The sequence below is a fragment of the Lithobates pipiens genome, unplaced genomic scaffold (genome assembly GCF_037356315.1).
Source record: "Lithobates pipiens isolate NorthernLeopardFrog02 unplaced genomic scaffold, aLitPip1_a1.2 Scaffold_18, whole genome shotgun sequence".
Taxonomy (NCBI): domain Eukaryota; kingdom Metazoa; phylum Chordata; class Amphibia; order Anura; family Ranidae; genus Lithobates; species Lithobates pipiens.
In genome coordinates this window covers 108,427,178-108,446,142 of record NW_027507758.1, presented here as the reverse complement: position 1 = coordinate 108,446,142, position 18,965 = coordinate 108,427,178, and the positions used below count along the sequence as shown (strand labels likewise).

At 45.7% G+C, this 18,965-nt stretch overlaps 1 protein-coding gene across 1 annotated transcript in view; it reads left to right on the top strand.

Annotated features, from left to right (window-relative positions):
* Window positions 1–18,965, top strand: part of LOC143986684 (uncharacterized) — an 83,125-nt gene that overhangs the window by 32,224 nt on the left and 31,936 nt on the right. Inside the window, exons 4-6 of the mRNA XM_077485090.1 lie at window positions 3,019–3,066; window positions 15,526–15,617; window positions 15,716–15,780. Coding sequence (XP_077341216.1) covers window positions 3,019–3,066; window positions 15,526–15,617; window positions 15,716–15,780 — 205 coding nt within the window. The remainder of the gene's footprint in view (window positions 1–3,018; window positions 3,067–15,525; window positions 15,618–15,715; window positions 15,781–18,965) is intronic.

The window sequence follows — 18,965 nt, the reverse complement described above, 5'->3', positions numbered from 1 at the left end:
GGAGCTTTGGTGAAATATTAGAGGTTTAAATAGACCCCTGATGTTTCACCTTTGAGACAGAGAAAGGAAATTAAGGACACAGCCCTCAATAAATTGTTTTTAATTGCTATCAATCCAAAGGGTTTCATTAGCTAGTTTATCTGTCTTGCAAAAAAAAAAACTAGCATGTGGCCATTTCTGAAACTTGGTCGACCTCTGATGAAAGTCTAAGCTCTTTTCCTTTCTGCAGGATCTTATCTCTGGCCTGGTGATTCAATAACCAAGTTAAGATCAGACTTTGCATTCCTCTAGGCAGTGGCATCACTAGGGTTTGTCACCTGGTACGGTAAAACATGGTGTCAACCCCATTCCCCCCCCCCCCCCCCAAAAAAAATATATTTTCCTGTATTCTGAAAGTGCGCCAATGATGCGGCATGCGGGACTCTTGGTGCGCTTGCAGAAAAAAATGTGCAGCCCAACAGAAATCTATAGGACTGCAGGTAAAACATAGGAAAACTTTACATGGCCCCTTTTACATTACACAACTCCGCACCTCTGGCATCCCTTTAACATTACATGGCCCCCTAAACATTACACAGCTCCTTGTACCTCTGGACCCCTTTTACGTTACACAGTACCCCTTTACATTACATATCCCTGCTCCTCTGGACCCCTTTACGTTACACAGTACCCCTTTATATGACAAAGCCCCCTGCACATTACACGGCCCTGCACCTCTGGACCCCTTTACATTACACAGTCCCCCCCCCCCCCCCCTTCCCCACAGCTCTGCCCCTTCCTACCTTACTCGTTCATGCAGAGAGACAGCAGGGATGAATGGAGGTCGGGAGATTTTTCATATTAACAAGCTGGTGATTGGTTGCTAGGTGGTCCTAGTAACCAATCGCCTGCTGGTTAACTTGAAAAGTTAAATCTGGCAGCACCCACCCTCTATTCAATGCTGCTATGTCTCATTCTTCCCCTGTACAGAAGTGTTCTCTTTCTGCCTCCTGCTCCACTCTGCTGTGTTAGTAAACGGTGGAGGCAATCCGTCTGTTGGCTCCGGGTGTCGCCACTCTGGTCGGTGTCACTCGGGGGCGGTCTGCACCCCTATAGCAATACCACTGCCTCCAGGTGGAGGCAATGAGTCTAATCCCAATGGTCCCTTATAACCACTAAAGAGGTAAAAGTGTCTTTCCTAAATACAGAGAGAGAGAGAGAAGCCATTTCTCCATAAATTCCACTACTTCTATATAGCTTCTTCTATTCTACTTTCCCAATTGGAAATGTATTCGTGGACTTTCTTCAAATCCTGTCTTGAGAAAAAGAAATTCTTCTCTAATTGCTTCCATCTGTGTCTGTATTAAAACAAAACAATGACCACACTTTTGTACTGCCCTGCGAAAACCTTTTACTGTGTTTGCTTCTACTTCCTCTGTGATTATTCAGTATTATGGACAGAAGTTTACTCACAGAATCTTCAAGCTGGGCATGCTCTACACAGTACATATCTGAGCTATTGCTTTGAAATCAATTTATCAGCTTTGGAGAAGTAGTAGGGGTTGCCGATAAAATTACAGATGAATCCATTCTGTAGGCTGTCTCTTTAGTATTCCCAGCAAACATTTCCAACCTAGCTGCTGCCTCCTTACCTCTCTCCTTGGCTGTTTTAGCACTGTCCAGCAGATCTACCCCCTCCATATAGTCCATCACTGGTGTTTGTCTCCTCCTTTCTCTTTGGTATCTCAGCCAACAGAGGGGAACCATCTTGGAGCTATAAGGGATCAGTGGTGATCAAGGGGTAGACAAAGCTCAGTAAAGTGCTGAGTCCCAAAGCCACCACAAATGTGTCATGAAACCCAATCCAGCACTCCAGCCCAGGGGGCACCATTTATAGTGCAAATAGAAATAGCAGGAGGGAGCAAGCGGAAGGAAGATCAAGTCACAATGTGAAGCTACAGGTCCCTGGGCCACCATCAGACAGTTTTGGCTGTGCCGTCAGACCTGGCATAGAGTAACAAGACAGGATGAACATCAGAGTTCTGGACACTACACCTCCACATACTCATGTCAGGATGCAACAGCTTTTTACTAAAAATGTATTGTATGAAACTGATATTCCCTTTAAAAGCAACCCTGTTTCTAGATAATTAAACTTAAAGTCCTCCCTGCAGAGCTAAACTTCTTGAAGAATCTTCTGCACCTGACACTTTGAGGAGTTTTGCATGCCTGATCTCCCTTTGGTTATTTCCACCATTTCCATGTAGGACCAACAAAGTAAACCACAGAGTGCAGAGTGGTATCAGGCACCCAACACTCCCATAAGTGTTGGATGCTGAAGTTTTTTTCAGCAGGTTTAGCAGCAGCTTTAAGTGCCATAAACCAGGCATGTACTGGCCATCAGGACTACCGGGAGTTTCCCGGTGGGCCGATGGCTCAGTGGGCCACTCTGATGTAATGGGGCTGTTGATGGGACACCCTGATGTTAGGGGGTGCTGATGGGACACTCTGATGTTAGGGGGTGCTGATGGGACACTCTGATGTAAGGGGGTGCTGATGGGACACTCTGATGTAAGGGGGCTGCTGATGGGACACTCTGATGTAAGGGGGCTGCTGATGGGACACTCTGATGTAAGGGGGCTGCTGATGGGACACTCTGATGTTAGGGGGCTGCTGATGGGACATTCTGATGTAAGGGGGCTGCTGATGGGACACTCTGATGTAAGGGGGCTGCTGATGGGACACTCTGATGTAAGGGGGCTGCTGATGGGACACTCTGATGTAAGGGGGCTGCTGATGGGACACTCTGATGTAAGGGGGCTGCTGATGGGACACTCTGATGTAAGGGGGCAGCTGATGGGCTACTCAAAATGTAAGTGGGCCGGTCTGGATGAAGTCCAGGGCCAAATTTCTGTCCCAGTCCAGCCCTGCCATAAACCCATAATTTTGTCCAACGTTGCTGTCGTGTCAAAAAATATACAAAGATAAATATGTGTTTACTGCTTGTTGTACCTTTTTTATTCTGTTCTACCCTGCTAGATATATCTGGAAATGAAACAGATCTTGGATTTCCTCATCACCCCGGAGGTAAGGCATTATGATATAAGCATAGTATTAGTTATGATGTAAGATCATGCAGTCGGGTTGGATTTGTTCGCTGATGCAATTAATTGTACTTTCCAATGATCAGATCTTTTTCGCTTATTCCTACTACTTCCTTGCTGACAAGTAGGGATGGGCCGAACGACCCCCTGTTCGGTTCGCACGAGAACTTTCGAACTTTCAAACTTCAGAAAGTTCAGAACTGAATAAAGAACCCCATTGATGTCTATGGAACCCGAACGTGAAAAATCAAAAGTGCCCGTTTTGAAGGCTTATATGCAAGCAATTGGACATTGGGGGTCTGGGTACTGCCCTGGGGGACATGTATCAATAAAAAAGTTTGTAAAAGACGTCAGTGATTTATTGATGCATAACGTTAATGTATAAAAATGAAAAATTCCTTTCAATATAGTGCCTGGGGGCGTCCTTAGTCCATCTGTAAAGTGTCACATCTGTACTGTGTATAGGAGTTGCTGCAGCAATAATTGCATTTATAAATACCAAAAAATGACATTTTCCCTGCACGCGTTCTTTATTTTGTAAGCAACAGTTTGGGGAGCCAGTCTGTATGAGGCCCCAATGTAGTACACAGGGAACAAGAGTTTTTTGGGATAAATTCTGGTGCTTCTACCACAGACTTTGGATTTCTACTTATGTAACTGGTGTAGAAAAATTGTTCTTTGGGTGTCAATGGCACCTTCACATCGTAACCCTATAGAGGTGCGCTTGATGAAAGCAAGAATTGGCCTTGCTGTCAAAAATTGTAATGATATGCACCTGTTTGAGAGTGTTAATTGTGCCCATGAAACCTACACCAAAAATATTCTTCCAGATAAAATCACCCACAATGCTAAGCAGCCTAAAAGTCCTGCAGAGATTCCACATCCCAAAAACACTTAATCAGCGACCTCAGCTTCAGGGACTTCATGGCTGCTGGTAATCCAGGACTGATTCATTCTGATAAGTCAGATGGTCCACGGAGTCTGTGGACAGATGTTTTCTATGATCAATAACAAAACCTCCAGCAGCACTGAATGCCTGTTCATAAAGCACGCTGGATGCAGGGCAGGCCAGCAGCTTAATAGCATACTGGGCAAGCTCTGGCCAGTGGTCTATTCTCATTACCCAATAAGCCAGTGGATCTTTGACTGGAAAGCTCTCCGTCTGTTTTCTCCCCTAGATAATTATCCACCATGTAATGCAGACGCTGTCGATGGGATGTGAAAGCTGACAGCCCTGAGCGGCAAAGACAAAAAAAATTCAGAAATGCATCACTTAGGCGGATGCCTTCTCCACCACTCCCCTCTTGACCAACAGAAGCCTCAAAACCTGTTTTTCCATGACATTGTAGGCTACCAGAGTCATGAAAAACTTCACTTTAAGGTGTCCTCGAGAGATTTCATCTTCTGCACTCTCTGCGGGGATGAGTTTTGAGACTTTCCCCTTATAACGGTAGTCAAGGAGGGTTGCCAACCAATAGTGATCTTTTTCCTTTACTCCACATATTCTTGGGTCCTTTCGCAGGCTTTGAAGCATGAGGGAGCCCATGCTCCACAAATTTGCAGAGGCATGAGAACCAGACTACTCAGGAGTCACTGAGGATTGAGGGGCGGATCCAGGGGGGCAACGGGGCAATTGCCTCAGCTGAGAAATAGTGAGCAGCCTGGGTGGCAGGCGGGTGAGTGGAGCAGGCGAACCGGTCAGAAGGCGGCCGGCAAGTAAGCGGAGCGGGTAAGCAGGTCACTAGGCAGCCAGCAAGTGAGCGGAGCGGGCGAACGGGTCAGTAGGCGGCCAGCAAGTGAACGGAGTGGGCGAGCAGGCCAGTAAATGGGCTAGCGGGTGAGCAGAGTGGGTGGGCAGTCATGTCACTAAGCAGGCCGCTCTGTGAACTTGAAGGAACATCTCTCACTGCCCGCTCTCACATGTGCTGAAAAACTAGGAAGAGAAGCCTGTTTCTCTACTGTCACTGTTGTTGCAGGATAGTGACAAGCTGCATCTGGTGGTAATTAATGTGGCTAGTGACAATTCGCATCTGGTGGCCGGCAATGTGGCAAGTGGCAGTGCGCATCCGGACAGTGACCAGCTGCATCTGGGCTGCATATGGTGGCAGGCGACGTGGCAAATGACAAGCTGCATCTGGTGGCAGGCAATAGTGGCAAGTGACAATCCGCATTTGGTGCCAGGTGATGTGGCAAGTGAGAATCTGCATCTGGCGGCAGGTGACGCAGCTAGTAACAAGCTGCATCTGGTGGCAGGTGATGGTGGCAAGTGACACACTGAGGGCTCCCACTGATTCTGCATTATGGTGAGTTGAACTATTTCATTATATATTACAATGTAATAATAGAAATAATGCTCTTCAATCAAGTGAAGTGCCCCTCCCGAGATTAGACTCTGGATCTGCCCCTGTGAGGCTTATAGTATCTGGAACTGCCTCCTCCCTCCTCACTCCTCCCCCTCCTCCCCCCTTAAGGTTCATAGGACAATTCAGCAGAGGAGGGGGTAGAGCTGAAGAATCTCATAATCACCAGCTGTATAGAGATATGTGGGCAAAACAAGCTGCAGCACTGAGCCCTGTCCTACATCCTTCCGAGTTACAAGCAGAGTTACCCAGTGTGCTGTGAACTAAATATATCATCCCTCCCCATGCTTGCTGGACCACGTGTCAGCAGTAACGTGGACCTTGCAGCTGACTGCCTTTCCCAACGATGCCACAACATTGCCTTTCACATGATGGTAGTGATGGATTGGTCTTATGTGAAAAGAAATAGCCACTGGGAACCTGCCATTGTGGTACAGCACATTCTGCAAATTCACGGAAGGGGGCAGAATCCCCCAGGCAGAAGTTGTAGAGCCAGCAGCTTTGACAAGCTTGCATTTAGACGCTGGGCATGTGGATGGCAGGGACTGTATTTATTTTCCTCTGCAGTAGATGGGGCACAGAAATTTGCCAGCTATAGTCTACAGCTGATGGTGTGCTGATGCCAGATGTGCTGCTGCCAAATGTGCTGCAAGGACCTGGGACATCCTGCACTATACCATCATCCCTGTCAGTGGAAGCTGCTTAGAGATCATGAGGTATAGCAGGGACAGACTGAGGTGAGTAAGGAGGAGGGACAGATTTGTGCCCCTTTTGTGTGGCTTTTAGGTGCTCTTGTCAACGGGCTGAGTGGTGGGAGGTTAAATACCTTATCGAGCATGTGGTACCCAAATGGTTGGTGTTTTTGCCACGCTTGATGCACTTGAGACAAAGTTTGCAAATAGCAACAGTGCGATCGGCTGCACATGTACTAAAAAAAGGCCCAGACAGCTGAGACCAGGAGATAACTGCTCCACAATGTGATGGAATAGGTTAGCTGCTCTCTTTTCCATGATGGCTGCCTCGTTGGGATTGTACTTCACCCTCACTTTCCTCCTTTCCTCTCTCCAGCACCCAAGTCGAGTCATTGACCTCATCATCTCCTCCATCATCATTACTACTGGAGACAACTTTGCAATACGCTGCGGCTGGGGCAACACGACTGCCAAATTGTGTACCAGTGTTTTCCCCTCTCTGTATGCTCATGTTTCTGCCTTCCTCAACCTCCGAGTCAGAACCAACATCTGAATTGAGTAATGGCTGTGCATCGTCAAGGAGCAAGTTGCTGAGGCTGTGTTCAAATAACTCTGCTGACTCCTCCATGCCTGATGCTGGGGCTATGGCAGAAATAGCTGTGGACAAGTTGTCGGGTTTTGCCACTCTGGCAGTTGCAGGGGACTTCTCACTAGTCTCTGCTTGGGTGACAGAGGATAGCACGAGTAACATCACTAAAGACAGTAAATGATGCCCTGCCTAAGGACCGACCACGTCCACCTTTGCCTGTGGATACATACGCTGCTGGCCCCCTTACAGTGCCATTGGAACATCTGCCTCTCCTTGCTGTCCTCCCAGACATGATAGGGGGGAGTGGGGGTGCTTAATAACAAAATGTAATAAAGATGTGTAAATGTGTACGTGGATGCACTTTAATCAATGGAAAGTGGTGTTTGGTACACTACTTCTTTTTGATAAAGTTTTTTTATTGAACATATATGATACATCAACCTCCAATGCACAGATACGTTTTTTCATTCAATGGCATATAAACAGGATTTTTACTTTTCGTATTTCTACTCCTCACAATACTCCAGCCACCTGTATTTCACCGCTTCCACCCCCCAGTGTCACATCTTGCTTCTCCATAATTTGTACAGTGTGTTCCCCACCCCCCCTCCCCCCCCTTTCTAGGGACACTGTAGAAGTCGGGATATCACAAGTTCCCTATGACTCAGACCAGGTGTATCCAGCCATCGTGACCATATGCGTTCGAACCTGCCGGGGCATCCCCTGTGTTGGTATATGTATTTTTCCATAATAAGGATTTTTCCCATATGTGCTATCCAGGAGATGCTGGTAGGCGGTGAGGTGGATTTCCAGCCCATTAGAATGAGTTTCCTAGCCTGGAATAGTGCCCTGGAGAATACGATCCTGGTCAGTTCCTTAGGAATCGCATCCTCCAATAAGCAGCATATAGGGTCTGTAGGCACTTGCATTTGAAATGCCCTGTTAAGTGTGTCGACTACCTCGCTCCAGTATCTATGGAGCTTTGGGCAGCGCCACAGTAGGTGAATGAGGTCCCAATCGCACTGCCTACACAGACAGCACAAAGAGTTCGCCATCCTGCCCATCCTAATGTAGTTTTGTAGGGGTGTAGTGTCCTCTTAATATTATGTACAATTGGGAGACTTTTTCTGCGACATTCTGGGAGAATTTGGCTATGGATTGTAGGGCTTCGTCCCATTGGATTTGACCTAGATCCCTTTCCCATACCGAAAGCGCCCTGCAGGTATAAATCCGTAGGTGTCTTGCAAGTATCATTTGATAACATTGGGATATAATTCCCTTTGTTACCTTCCTGGTTTGTGGCACGTGGAACATCGAAGTGGGTGACAATTTCCACTCTCCAGCATCTCCCTGTGCAGCCACCTCATGTCGTAGTTGAAAATATGAGTAAAGCATGGTATTGGGCGGGTTAAATTTAGCTTGTAGTTCTGTGAAGGTTAGTAATTTACCGTCCCAGAATATGTGGGATAGCATTGTCATGCCATAGATGCGCCATGTGCTCCCCTGTTGTAGCTTACTCAGCTCACTGTATGTAGGGTTGCCCCATATTGGGCTGAAATCTGTGAATCCCTGGATCCCCTGAAGTTGTCTGCCCTTGTTCCATATTTTCTGTACCAGTGAAAGCATTGGGGTCTGTCTGTTTGGATTTCTTGAACAGTTGTGCCTCTAGGCCTATAGGAATGGTCTCGGCTCCAGAGGCAGCCAAATAGCAGCTGTGCCCCTGAGCCCTCTGGGTTTTGGGACATAGATCCAACCAGGTTCTGCAACTGGGCCACTATATAGTATAGCCAGGGGTTGGGGACCGCCAGCCCTCCACTATCCTTAGTGCTGCAGCTGCTCTAGCCTGATTCTAGGGGTCTTGGTATTCCATAGCAATCGCTTGAAAAGTGTGTTTACTAACGGTGAAAAAAGGTGCGTTACTACAGGTGAGTTGTGTAGAAAGTATAGTTGATGGGGCATTAGAATCATTGTAATTAAATTGGCCTTGCCTGCCAGTGACATCTTAAGGTTGTTCCATGTGTTGATTTTATCCCAAAAATGGGAGAGTAAGGGATGTATATTTAGGGAGCAATAGTCTCCAAGTCTGGGTGCGATTTGTATGCCCAGGTACTTGAAGCTGGTAACCATGGGGATGGGGCAGGAGTCGGGAAGATCAACCTCCCGGTCCTCGTCCAGCATCATCAGAGCCGACTTAGACCAGTTTATGGTCAGCCCAGAGCAGATCTCAAACTGTTTTTTATTATGGACATTACTCCTGGCAGTGAGTGATTTGGGTCACCCAGAAAAAGTAACATGTAATCCACGTATAACCTTATTTTTTCATGCAATACTCCATATTGGAACCCCCTGATCTGGGCACTGTCCCTTATTAGTGCTGCCAATGGTTCCATTGCGATTGCAAAGAGCAGGGGGGACAGTGGGCAGCCCTGCCTCATTCCCCTGCCCAGGGCAAAAGCTTGTGACATACTGTCTGCCACTCTGATGTAAGCCTGTGGGGCTGCGTATAGCTGTTTTACCCAAGTAACGAACCAGTCCCCAAACCCAAATTTATCTAGCACCACCCCCACAAGTATCTCCAGCTTATGGTGTCAAATGCCTTATTGGCGTCGAGGGACAAGAGGGCCCTCTGACCCCCATTGTCCGCCTGCAGCTGCATATTTAGGAATAGTCTCCTCAAGTTAGTTGCCATGGATTTTTGTGGCATAAAGCCAGCCTGGTCTTGGTGGATCATGGAGGATATTATCCCATTGACCTGAAGCGCCAAGACCTTAGCAAGGATCTTTACATCACTTTGAGGCAATGAAATAGGCCTGTAGGAGCCTGGATCAACCGGATCCTTCCCCGACTTAAGTAATAAAATTAAATTTGCTCTGGCCATAGACTCAGGAGGTCTACCCTCCTCCAGACAGGCATTAAAGACCTTTAATAGTTCCTGGAGTATCAATTCCCCATATTGAGTGAATACCTCCACAGGGAGGCCATCCTCCCCAGGTGCCTTACAGGTAGGGAAAGAGCAGGCTGCCATCTGAAGCTTCTCAAGAGTTATTGGGGCATCGAATTGTCGTTTTGGCTTCTTCAGACAGCGAGGGTAGATCAATGTTGGATACCTATGTGGTCAGGTCATCGTCCGAGTAAGCCTCCCTCAACCTATACAAGTCTACATAGAAGGTTGCCAGCTCGGATATGATGTCCTCTGGAGAGTTAACCACTTTGCCATTTGCGGCGTGAATAGCACTGATGGCCAGTGACTATTGTTGGGATCTTGCAATTTTTGCCAAGTAGGCTGCCCGTCTTTTCTCCATCATAGATGCCAGCTTTGTAAAGAACCTCTTGCGCTCCACAGTGGAGGATCTCAGACGGTCCAAGGAGTCTTGGGTTGACATCCACACCTCTCTTGCCGAGTGAGAGGGGTTAGTTTACATATGTTGGTTCCAATTGTCTTACCAAGTCCCTCGCCTGTTCTAGCAGAGGAGTTTTGCTTGACCATTTGTATTTCTTGTATGAATACACCCCTTAGGCTTTTGCATTTCTGCAAATTGTCAGTGTGCTGCTGGTGTGACCGGAAAAAGTCCAAAGTTACCAACCATATTTGGAGTGCCCACACATAGATTGATGCGGGACAGTGAGCCGTGGGTCTTGAAGAAGCAGGAAATTGTTTTTTTGGCTTGCGACTACGCCATATGTCAATCCATCCCACTTCCGCCAGTAGGCGGCTAAGAGCTGTGCCTCGTCCACCCCTAGGGTGCATTATAGGGGGGTGTCTGTCTAGTCTAGGGTCCAAGTAACAGTTGAAGTCTCCCATAATTAGAACTGGGGCATCCGGTTTGTTTGTCAGATAGGAACAATTGCAGCACCTCCCTGGAGAACGAGGGGAGGGTTTATGTACAGAAAGGCCAAAATCAGAGTAATTTATGCAGGTTACAGTACAGAAACACAAATCTACCAGATATATCAATCAGGGATTCCAGCTCTTGGTAAGCTAGTGCCTTATGTATCTATACACTCACTCTGCGGGAAAATGCAGAGTAAGTGGATTGATAGGCCTTCCCAAACCAGGCGTATTGCAGGAAGCTGACCGTATCCCCTTGCAGGTGAGTCTCCCGCAAGCTGATTATGGCCGGGTGTAACTTCTGCAAACCAGCTGATATCATAGATCTTTTCAATGTGTCATATACACCCTGGACATTCCAGGACACTATGGGTGTTGCAGACATGGTAGGTATGGATATAGTCTCCTGTGATTATAAGGGGGTCTTGTAGGTCTTGGTATCGTTCCTGCATACCACCAGCAGGTTGCCATTGTACAGTCTGGGAGGGCTTTCAAATGGTATGGCACAGGGGAGGTGGTGATGAGGTATCTTGCACATTGGAGATGCGTCAAAAAACTGTGGAGTGACATCCTGCGCAACTGCGCAGCAAGGCCAACTGGGTGCTAAATCAGGGGATGGCCTTCAGCCAGTGGTACAATCCCTGCCAACAGTGCAGTGTAGGGGTGTTCCAAAGGGTATGGGGATTGGTCCCCATAGGCTCTAATTGTGCCAACAGGGCACATAAACATGAGCCATATCAACCATAGCAACAAACGGGGTTCAGGTGAGGTTCACACTCGCATTCCGCCTGAATGTGTAGACAAAAATTGTAGAGAGCAAAAAAAGTAGATAGATATTCGCTCGCTGATTGTGGATAAGTAGTAAGGATCCTCTCTCGATCATGTGGTAGTTTCGGAAGTAAGTAGGCGCCCTTTTGTGCTCGGCATAGGTAGTTTTAGCATCGTCAACCTTCTCCATTTTCGCATCCTCGGCAACGTAGGTCTTGTTCATTCTGATCCAGCCATCCTGCCGCGTCTTGTGCGTTTTCAAAAAAGTGGTTTCGGTCTCCGGCTGTTATCCGTAGCTTGGCTGGAAATAGCATTGCGTATTTAAGCTGTAATCGTCGTAGCCACTTTTTGACGTCTGCAAACTTGGATCTTCTGCGTTGCACTTCCGCGGAGAAGTCAGGGTAGAAGGATATTTTGGTGCCATTGTATTACACAGCCCCCTTTTTCTCTGGCTAGTCTCAGCACAACGTCCTAGTCTTGGTAGTTCAGAAGTCTGGTCAGCATCGCTCTTGGGAGCTGCCTGGTGGGAGAGGCCTCGGCGGGACCCGGTGCGCCCGCTCCACTGCGTACAGGGGAGAGAAGGCTTCTTTCCCAAATATTTCTTGTAGCCAGCCTTCTACGAATACAGTGGGGTCTCTGCCCTCATCCTTCTCTGGAAGCCCCACTATGCGAACGTTGTTTCGCCTCAGGCAGTTCCCAATATCGCCAGTTTTTTCAAAGGCCTGATGTGCATGTTGAGCAGCCCTCCTCACATCCTGGGTTAGGTGGGGCACCTGGTCCTCTATATCGCTTACTCTCCCCTCCACTGCAGTGGTTTTCTCTGATTTTTTGAATGTCCTGGCGGAGGTGGGACAGTCTCCTTCAACCCCCCAAATTTCTCTTTAAGGTCATGCACAGAAGCGGTTCACTTGTGGACAGCATGCAGTATTTCACTTAGTGTGGGCTGGTGGTGTCCTCATATTTGCATATCATACAAGACAGGCATGGGATCGGGCACAGATTCCATATAGTCAGTGTCTTCCAGCCTGTCAGTATTGTCTGTCTGCCTGCTCTGTGGACACTGCTGGGTGCTGTGTTCTAGATTGTGCTGATTCTGCAGAACCTGCTAGCTTTTGTGCATAATACAGCATGTCTCTGGGCTGTTCTTTATTCTTAGGGGGTTTTAGTGACTTACCCCCCCCCCCCCCCCCCGCTCCGTTTTTCCTCTCCTGGCCTCCTGATGTCCTCTGGGGTTGAGAGAACCCAGCTCCATCTTGAGAGTCCTGAGGTGACGGGAGCAGCAGGCACCGGTTCCTTGTGTTTTTGGGCGTTAAAAGTGGCGAGGAAAGGATCGATTCCAGGATCAGCGGCAGGAGCTCCAGTGAACAGGTCTGTTCACATGCTGCGTTAGGCCATGCCCCCATTTGGTGCACTTTAATTTGAGTATTTTTATGACAGACACACTCCAGGGATACACTATAATATACTGCATTATACTGTGTCAAATGTGCAGTAACGCACAGAACTATATGGCATTAAACTTGCAGTAACCCAATGAAATCTATGGCATTATGGTCACAATGCACTCACACTGAACTCTCTAGATGCACTAAACTGATTTTCTACTGACAATAGAATCAGAATAGCACACTGTCTAATGTCACTGAACAGAGCCATGTTCGATCTCTCTCCATGCTGCTATCACACTACAAATCGCTGCTATAGAAAGAATATTTTTATAGTGTGGGATTAAGAGCAATGAGCCATGATTGGATACAGTCATCAGGACTGTGCCCAATCATGGCTTTGACAGTGCTCTGTGACCTGATTAGGCAAAGCTTTCATTGCTTCAGCCAATCAGAGTTTTCAATGCACTGTGCTGTGGCAGGCCGAACAAGCGGTCAAACGACCCTATAATTTGTTTGTTTGCAGAACTTCCGAATGGCCAATGTTCAGCCCGAACTCATGCTTGGTTTGAACCGTTCACCCTTCCTTACTGACAATACATTGGATGGATGTTTCAACAATTATTAGATTGTCTCCTGTAGCCATCATAGGTACTAATGTGGAGAATGATTGAGATCCTAAATAAAGAAAAACTTTAACATCTGGTAAAGAAATCTTCCACCATTTTTGGATAAGTCCTACAAGAAACATCTAGTGAGAAACATATGGAGGATGCCATTGCTCACATCCTGGCTGTCTCTAGCTTCAAAACTTTGAGCCATTGGCTTCAGGCAAGCCTTCAGCTAGTGAAATCAGCTTTCCTTATCTGTAAACTTGTTTTGGGTCTGTGACTTAAAAAGTACTGAAGCATGGATCAACATGACAGCCAGATAATAAAAACAGGATTATAAACACAGGGTATAAATGGGAAAAATGAAAGGTGAGAATGTGCTGTCACTTTGTTTTTTTTTCTTGCAATTTTAATTAACTGCCTAACTACTATGCATTTGTATTAAAAAGTATCCTGTTGTCTGTGCTTACTTTGTATGAAATACCTTGTGATCCTGCCATTCCATTAACTTGAGCATGGAAGCAAATGCCTTCCAGCGTGTTCAATTTTCTTCTTTGCATCCTACTTGGGAGCACAACCTGCCTATAATCCAATGCTCAAACTGTATTTTTAATATGCACACACACACACGGTAAAAAGTATTGAAAGCGTCACCATTTTTCTAGGTACATATATTTCTAAAAGTGCTATTGACATGATATTTTCACCCCATGCAATCCACACATACAAAGAAGCCAAAACTAATAATTTCAGAAATTTTAGTTGTGTGTAATAAAATGGAATGCCACGGGAAAAAGTATAACGTTAATTGACATTTTATTTAATGCTTTGTACAAAATGTTTTGTTGGTAATGACCGCTTTAAGATGCCTCCTGTTTGGAGAAACTATTCTCATGCATTGCTCAAGTGTGATTTTGGCCCATGGAACTCGGATCTTTTAGTTCTTTGCACAGATTTTCTATTGGATTCAAGACAGGTGATTGGTTGGGCCATTCTAGCAGCTTTCGTTTCTTTTCCTTGAAACAAACTGAAAGTTTCCTTGGCTTTGTGTTTAGGATCATTGTCTTGCTGAAATGTCCACCCTCGTTTCATCTTCATCATCCTGGTAGATGGCAGCAGATTTTTATAAAGAATGTCTTGGTACATTTTTCCATTCATCCTTCCCTTAGTGATATGAAGTTTGCCAGTACCGTATGAAGAAAAACAGCCCCACACCATGCCGTTCCCACCTCCAAACTTCACTGTTGGTATGTGGGCATTTTTGGGGTGATGTGCAGTGCCATTGGACCTCTAAACAGGATGTGTATTATGGCACCCAAAGAGTTCAATTTTGGTCTCATCTGACCAGACTATAGTCTGCCAGTATTTCACAGGCTTGTTGTGCAGCTTCAGAACTTCAACATGCTTTTTCTTCTGCAATGGGGTCCTGCATAGTGAGCGTGCATACAGGCCATGGCGATTGAGTGCAATACGTATTGTTTTCCTTGAAACAATTGTACTTTGCTATTTCCATTCTTTCTGAAGCTCTCCACAAGTGGCCATTGGCTCTTGGACAACTCTTCTTATAATTCTTTTCACTCCTCTGTCAGAAATCTTATGAGGAGCACCTGATTCCGGCCGGTTTATGATGAAATGATGTTCTTATCGCTTCCGGATTATAGCCACAACACTGGAACATTCAGAAGTTTCAAAATGCTTCTGTAACTAATGCCATCAGTATGTTTTGAAACCATAAGGTTGCAAAGGTCTTGAGGGAGCTCTTTGCTTTTACCCATAATGAGATGTTTCTTGTTTGACACCTTGGTAATGAGACACCATTTTATAAGCCATCAGTTGAGACTGAGCTAGCTGATATTAATTTTCACTGACAAGGGGCAGGATTTCTTTCTAATAACTGATCATTTCAGCTGGTGTCTTTCCATGCCTTTTTTTTTTCACTTCCCTATTCTTCCTGTGTTCAATACCTTTACCCGGTGTCATTCCATTTTGTTACACATACAGAAATTCCTGAACGTATTTGTTTTGGATTCTTTGTATGGTAAAAATGTCATGTCAATAGCAGCTTTAGCAATATATTTACCTAGAAAAATGTGACATGTTCAATACTTTTTACCTGCTGTATCTCGCTTTTTTTTTTTTTTTTTAACTATAATATATGTGTATTTCAACACCCAAAATATTTCAGTTGCTTTATTAATTTCAAAACAGATTCCTTATTTAAGATTACAGCTGAAATACAGCACCAACATGTCAAATTGAGGGAATGGGAGAAGGAACTTGTAGAGGTTGTCAAAGCAAAGGTAAGAGAAATTCTAAAATATTATGTGTTGCAAAATACAATTGTATCACATATTTTGAATTATTGCTATTTCATTTTTTTTCCTTTTTGTCTCCTAAGATTACAGAAAAAATGGCTTACATTCCCAGTGGAGAGAAAACGCTTATTCTAAAGAAAGTCATACTGTAAGTTACAGTATAAAAATGGACAATATAATCAGATGTAGGAACCTATAAAATATAATGAAACCTAAGTGCATATTTAAAGGAAACTTGTGCAGAGATAAAAATGAAGGAATGACATTGCGGATCATATCTTGAAAATGTTAGTTGCCTGGCTCTCTGGTCTTGATGCTTTTAGTCACAAACCTGGAACATATATGCAGATTTGAATGCTAGATTTCCTTATCTACATACTTGCTCCTGTTTCATGCCGAAAAAAGAATTGAAGCCAGTGGATAAGGATAACAACCAGGCAGACAGCCATTTCAGAAGCAGTAGGCAGCAGTGGCAGTTGATTTAGGCAATCTGATAACAATTTAAATTGTGGTGCAAACAAATGTTAATGCCCATCCACATGAGTTAGCCTCTCCCTCCATAAATAAATGTGAAGATATGCTTGCATAGTATAAGTAGTTTATAAAATGTTCAGAAGGAGTTCATAATCCCATAGGAATGGTACTGTACTTCAGTAGCATATACAAAAAAACTGAGCTGTCCTAATAAAGGCTGAAAGGAACCAGAGGACCAAAATGAGCGACACAGTATACAAGGTATAGGCAAGTGAAAAAAATATTAGACTTTTATTAATAAAAATCACTATAAAACTCAATGGGAGAAAATAATGGGGATACTGAAAAAAATAGACAAACAGCCAGAGACGCCAGCATCAAGTCACTTCTGGGTGTGGCTACAAACTGCACAGGACATAGACAAAACACACAAAAATAATCTGTATATGGATGCGCGTGCCATGACATATACAATGAAACACAATTGTGAATAAGGTATGGGCATCCATATAAGGGTCCCTGGGAGGCTCGAGCCCACGGTATCAATGGGGAGGAAGGGGGAGTGGAAGGGGAAAGGGGAAGAAACTGCCTCGAGAGGGAACTGACTAATATGTAAGGGGAACTCCAATAAAGTCAATATCTGCTAATGATAGTAGAGACAGCCTGGATGAAAAATAATTGCACTTGGAAAAGAAGCGTAACTGCTGAAAAATAAACAAAGTCAGTGATCATTTCATGTAAATTGCCAAAGATAAAGACCTGTATAAAAATAATGGGGACAACATCCCTATAATGGCAAAAGGAATAAAGTTAGGACCAGTCCGTAATACATCTGGATGTTGGGGATTGAGGCAGTTCATAAATGTAATCACTTCCTGGTGTGCTCTTGCATTAGATGTAACATAAATAACACTCAGACAAGCCAGTGTATAATGTAGCACAAAAGAAACCACAGGGTCTGTTGCCAGCAATCCACTCTATCGTGCCCAGTGTCTCAAGCAATTTAAAAAGTAAAGATCTAGCATAAAATACCATTCTGTTGTGATGAGCACACCAGGAAGTAGTGATGGACGAACTTCCGACGGGATGTTTCGCGAACGCGGCCGATAGTTCGCGAACCGTAACGTTCGCGGCGGGCCCCATTGACTTCAATAGGAGGCGAACTTTACAAACCTACAGGTCAAATTTGCAGCCACAAAATATTAGCTGTGCACACATAGTCCCACCACATGGCCAATGACATAACACATGTATGAGGTGAATCTGGGATCGACAACTACAAGCATTCTTTTTTTTATATGTGAAATTCTGACAATTCAGGACTCTAGAGACAATGGAGGCGAGGGAAGGTCAGGGTGGGCAAAGAAGAGGGTGCAGGAGATCAGCACCAGCACCATGATATACAGCACTGCACCGTGATAGTGATCTGACACCTGCACCGTGATAGTGATCTGACACCTGCACCGTGATAGAGTGATCTGACACCTGCACCGTGATAGTGATCTGACACCAGCACTGATACCAGCAATTTGCTGCTGGGCCCCAAAAATATGACACCGCTCAACCTCTTCAAACAGGAGGGTACCGGCAAATAGTACGGTGTGCTTTTTTTTTGTACAAGGAAGTGAGCCAAATGAAGAAAGAAGGTCTGTGTGCTCTATTAAAAAAATTGTTTATAGACATATACATGGTCTACTGGTCACATGTGTTGAATTCCTCCGAGATCCATGCCTCATTCATTTTTAGAAATGTGAGGTAGTTAACACTGTCGTGAGCTAGGCGAGTACGCTTAGCGGTCACTATCCCTCCTGCTGCGCTGAACGTCCTTTCGGACAGGACACTGGACGAGGGGCAAGCCAACAGTTCGATTTCAAATTGGGCAAGCTCTGGCCAGAGGTCAAGCCTGCCCACCCAGTAGTCCAGGGGTTCATCACTCCTCAGAGCGTCCACATCAGCCGTTATCCCGATGTAGTCAGACACCTGACGGTCTAGGTGTTCCCTGATGCTGGATCTGGATGACACCTGTCGATGGGTCGGCTGAAAGAATGACCTCATATCAGAAGTCACCAATACCTCTTCAAACCGGCCTCTTCTTGCAGGCGCTGTTGGATTGGTACCCGCAACTCCTTCTCTGGGAGTGGGAATTGCTCCTCTGCCAGCGCACGCAAAAGCAGAATGCAGCATTTCTCAAAGCAAGGCCTGGAAGTGCTCCATTCTGACAGCCCTCTGTGACGGCGGTAACATTTCCGCCATTTTGTGTTTGTACCGGGGGTCTAAGTATGTTGCCACCCAGTACTGGTCCTTGACCCTTATGCTTTTTATACGGGGTCCCTATAAAAACACTGGAGCATGAAGGCCCCCATTTGCACTATACTGGAAGCGGTGTGGTGGCCTGGCTCCTGCTTATCATCCAGGATAATGTCGTCCTCTTCATTCTCCTTTCCCCATCCATGGATCCCAGAAAGGTTTAAAGCATGCTCTTCTTGCTCCTCCTCATCTGCCCCGGCACCATCCTCCTCTGACTCCTCTTTAGACTCCTGTTGTTCACTTGTCTGAGTAGCCCCCCCTCAGAATTCATCCAGCGTTGCGACTTCCTCATCTTCCCGCTCCTCCACAGCTTGATCAATGACACGACGCAAAGCACGCTCCATAAAGAAGGCATAAGGTACCATGTCACTGATGGCGCCATGGCTGCGACTGACCAGTTTGGTGATATCCTAAAATGGCCGCAGAAGTCTGCATGCGTCGCACATGAGCAGTCACTGGCGCGGTGGAAAAAAACCAGCTCCCCAGAACCTGTTCTGCTACAGAGTTCATACAGGTAGACGTTAACTGCACGTTTCTGCTGGAGCAGCCTAT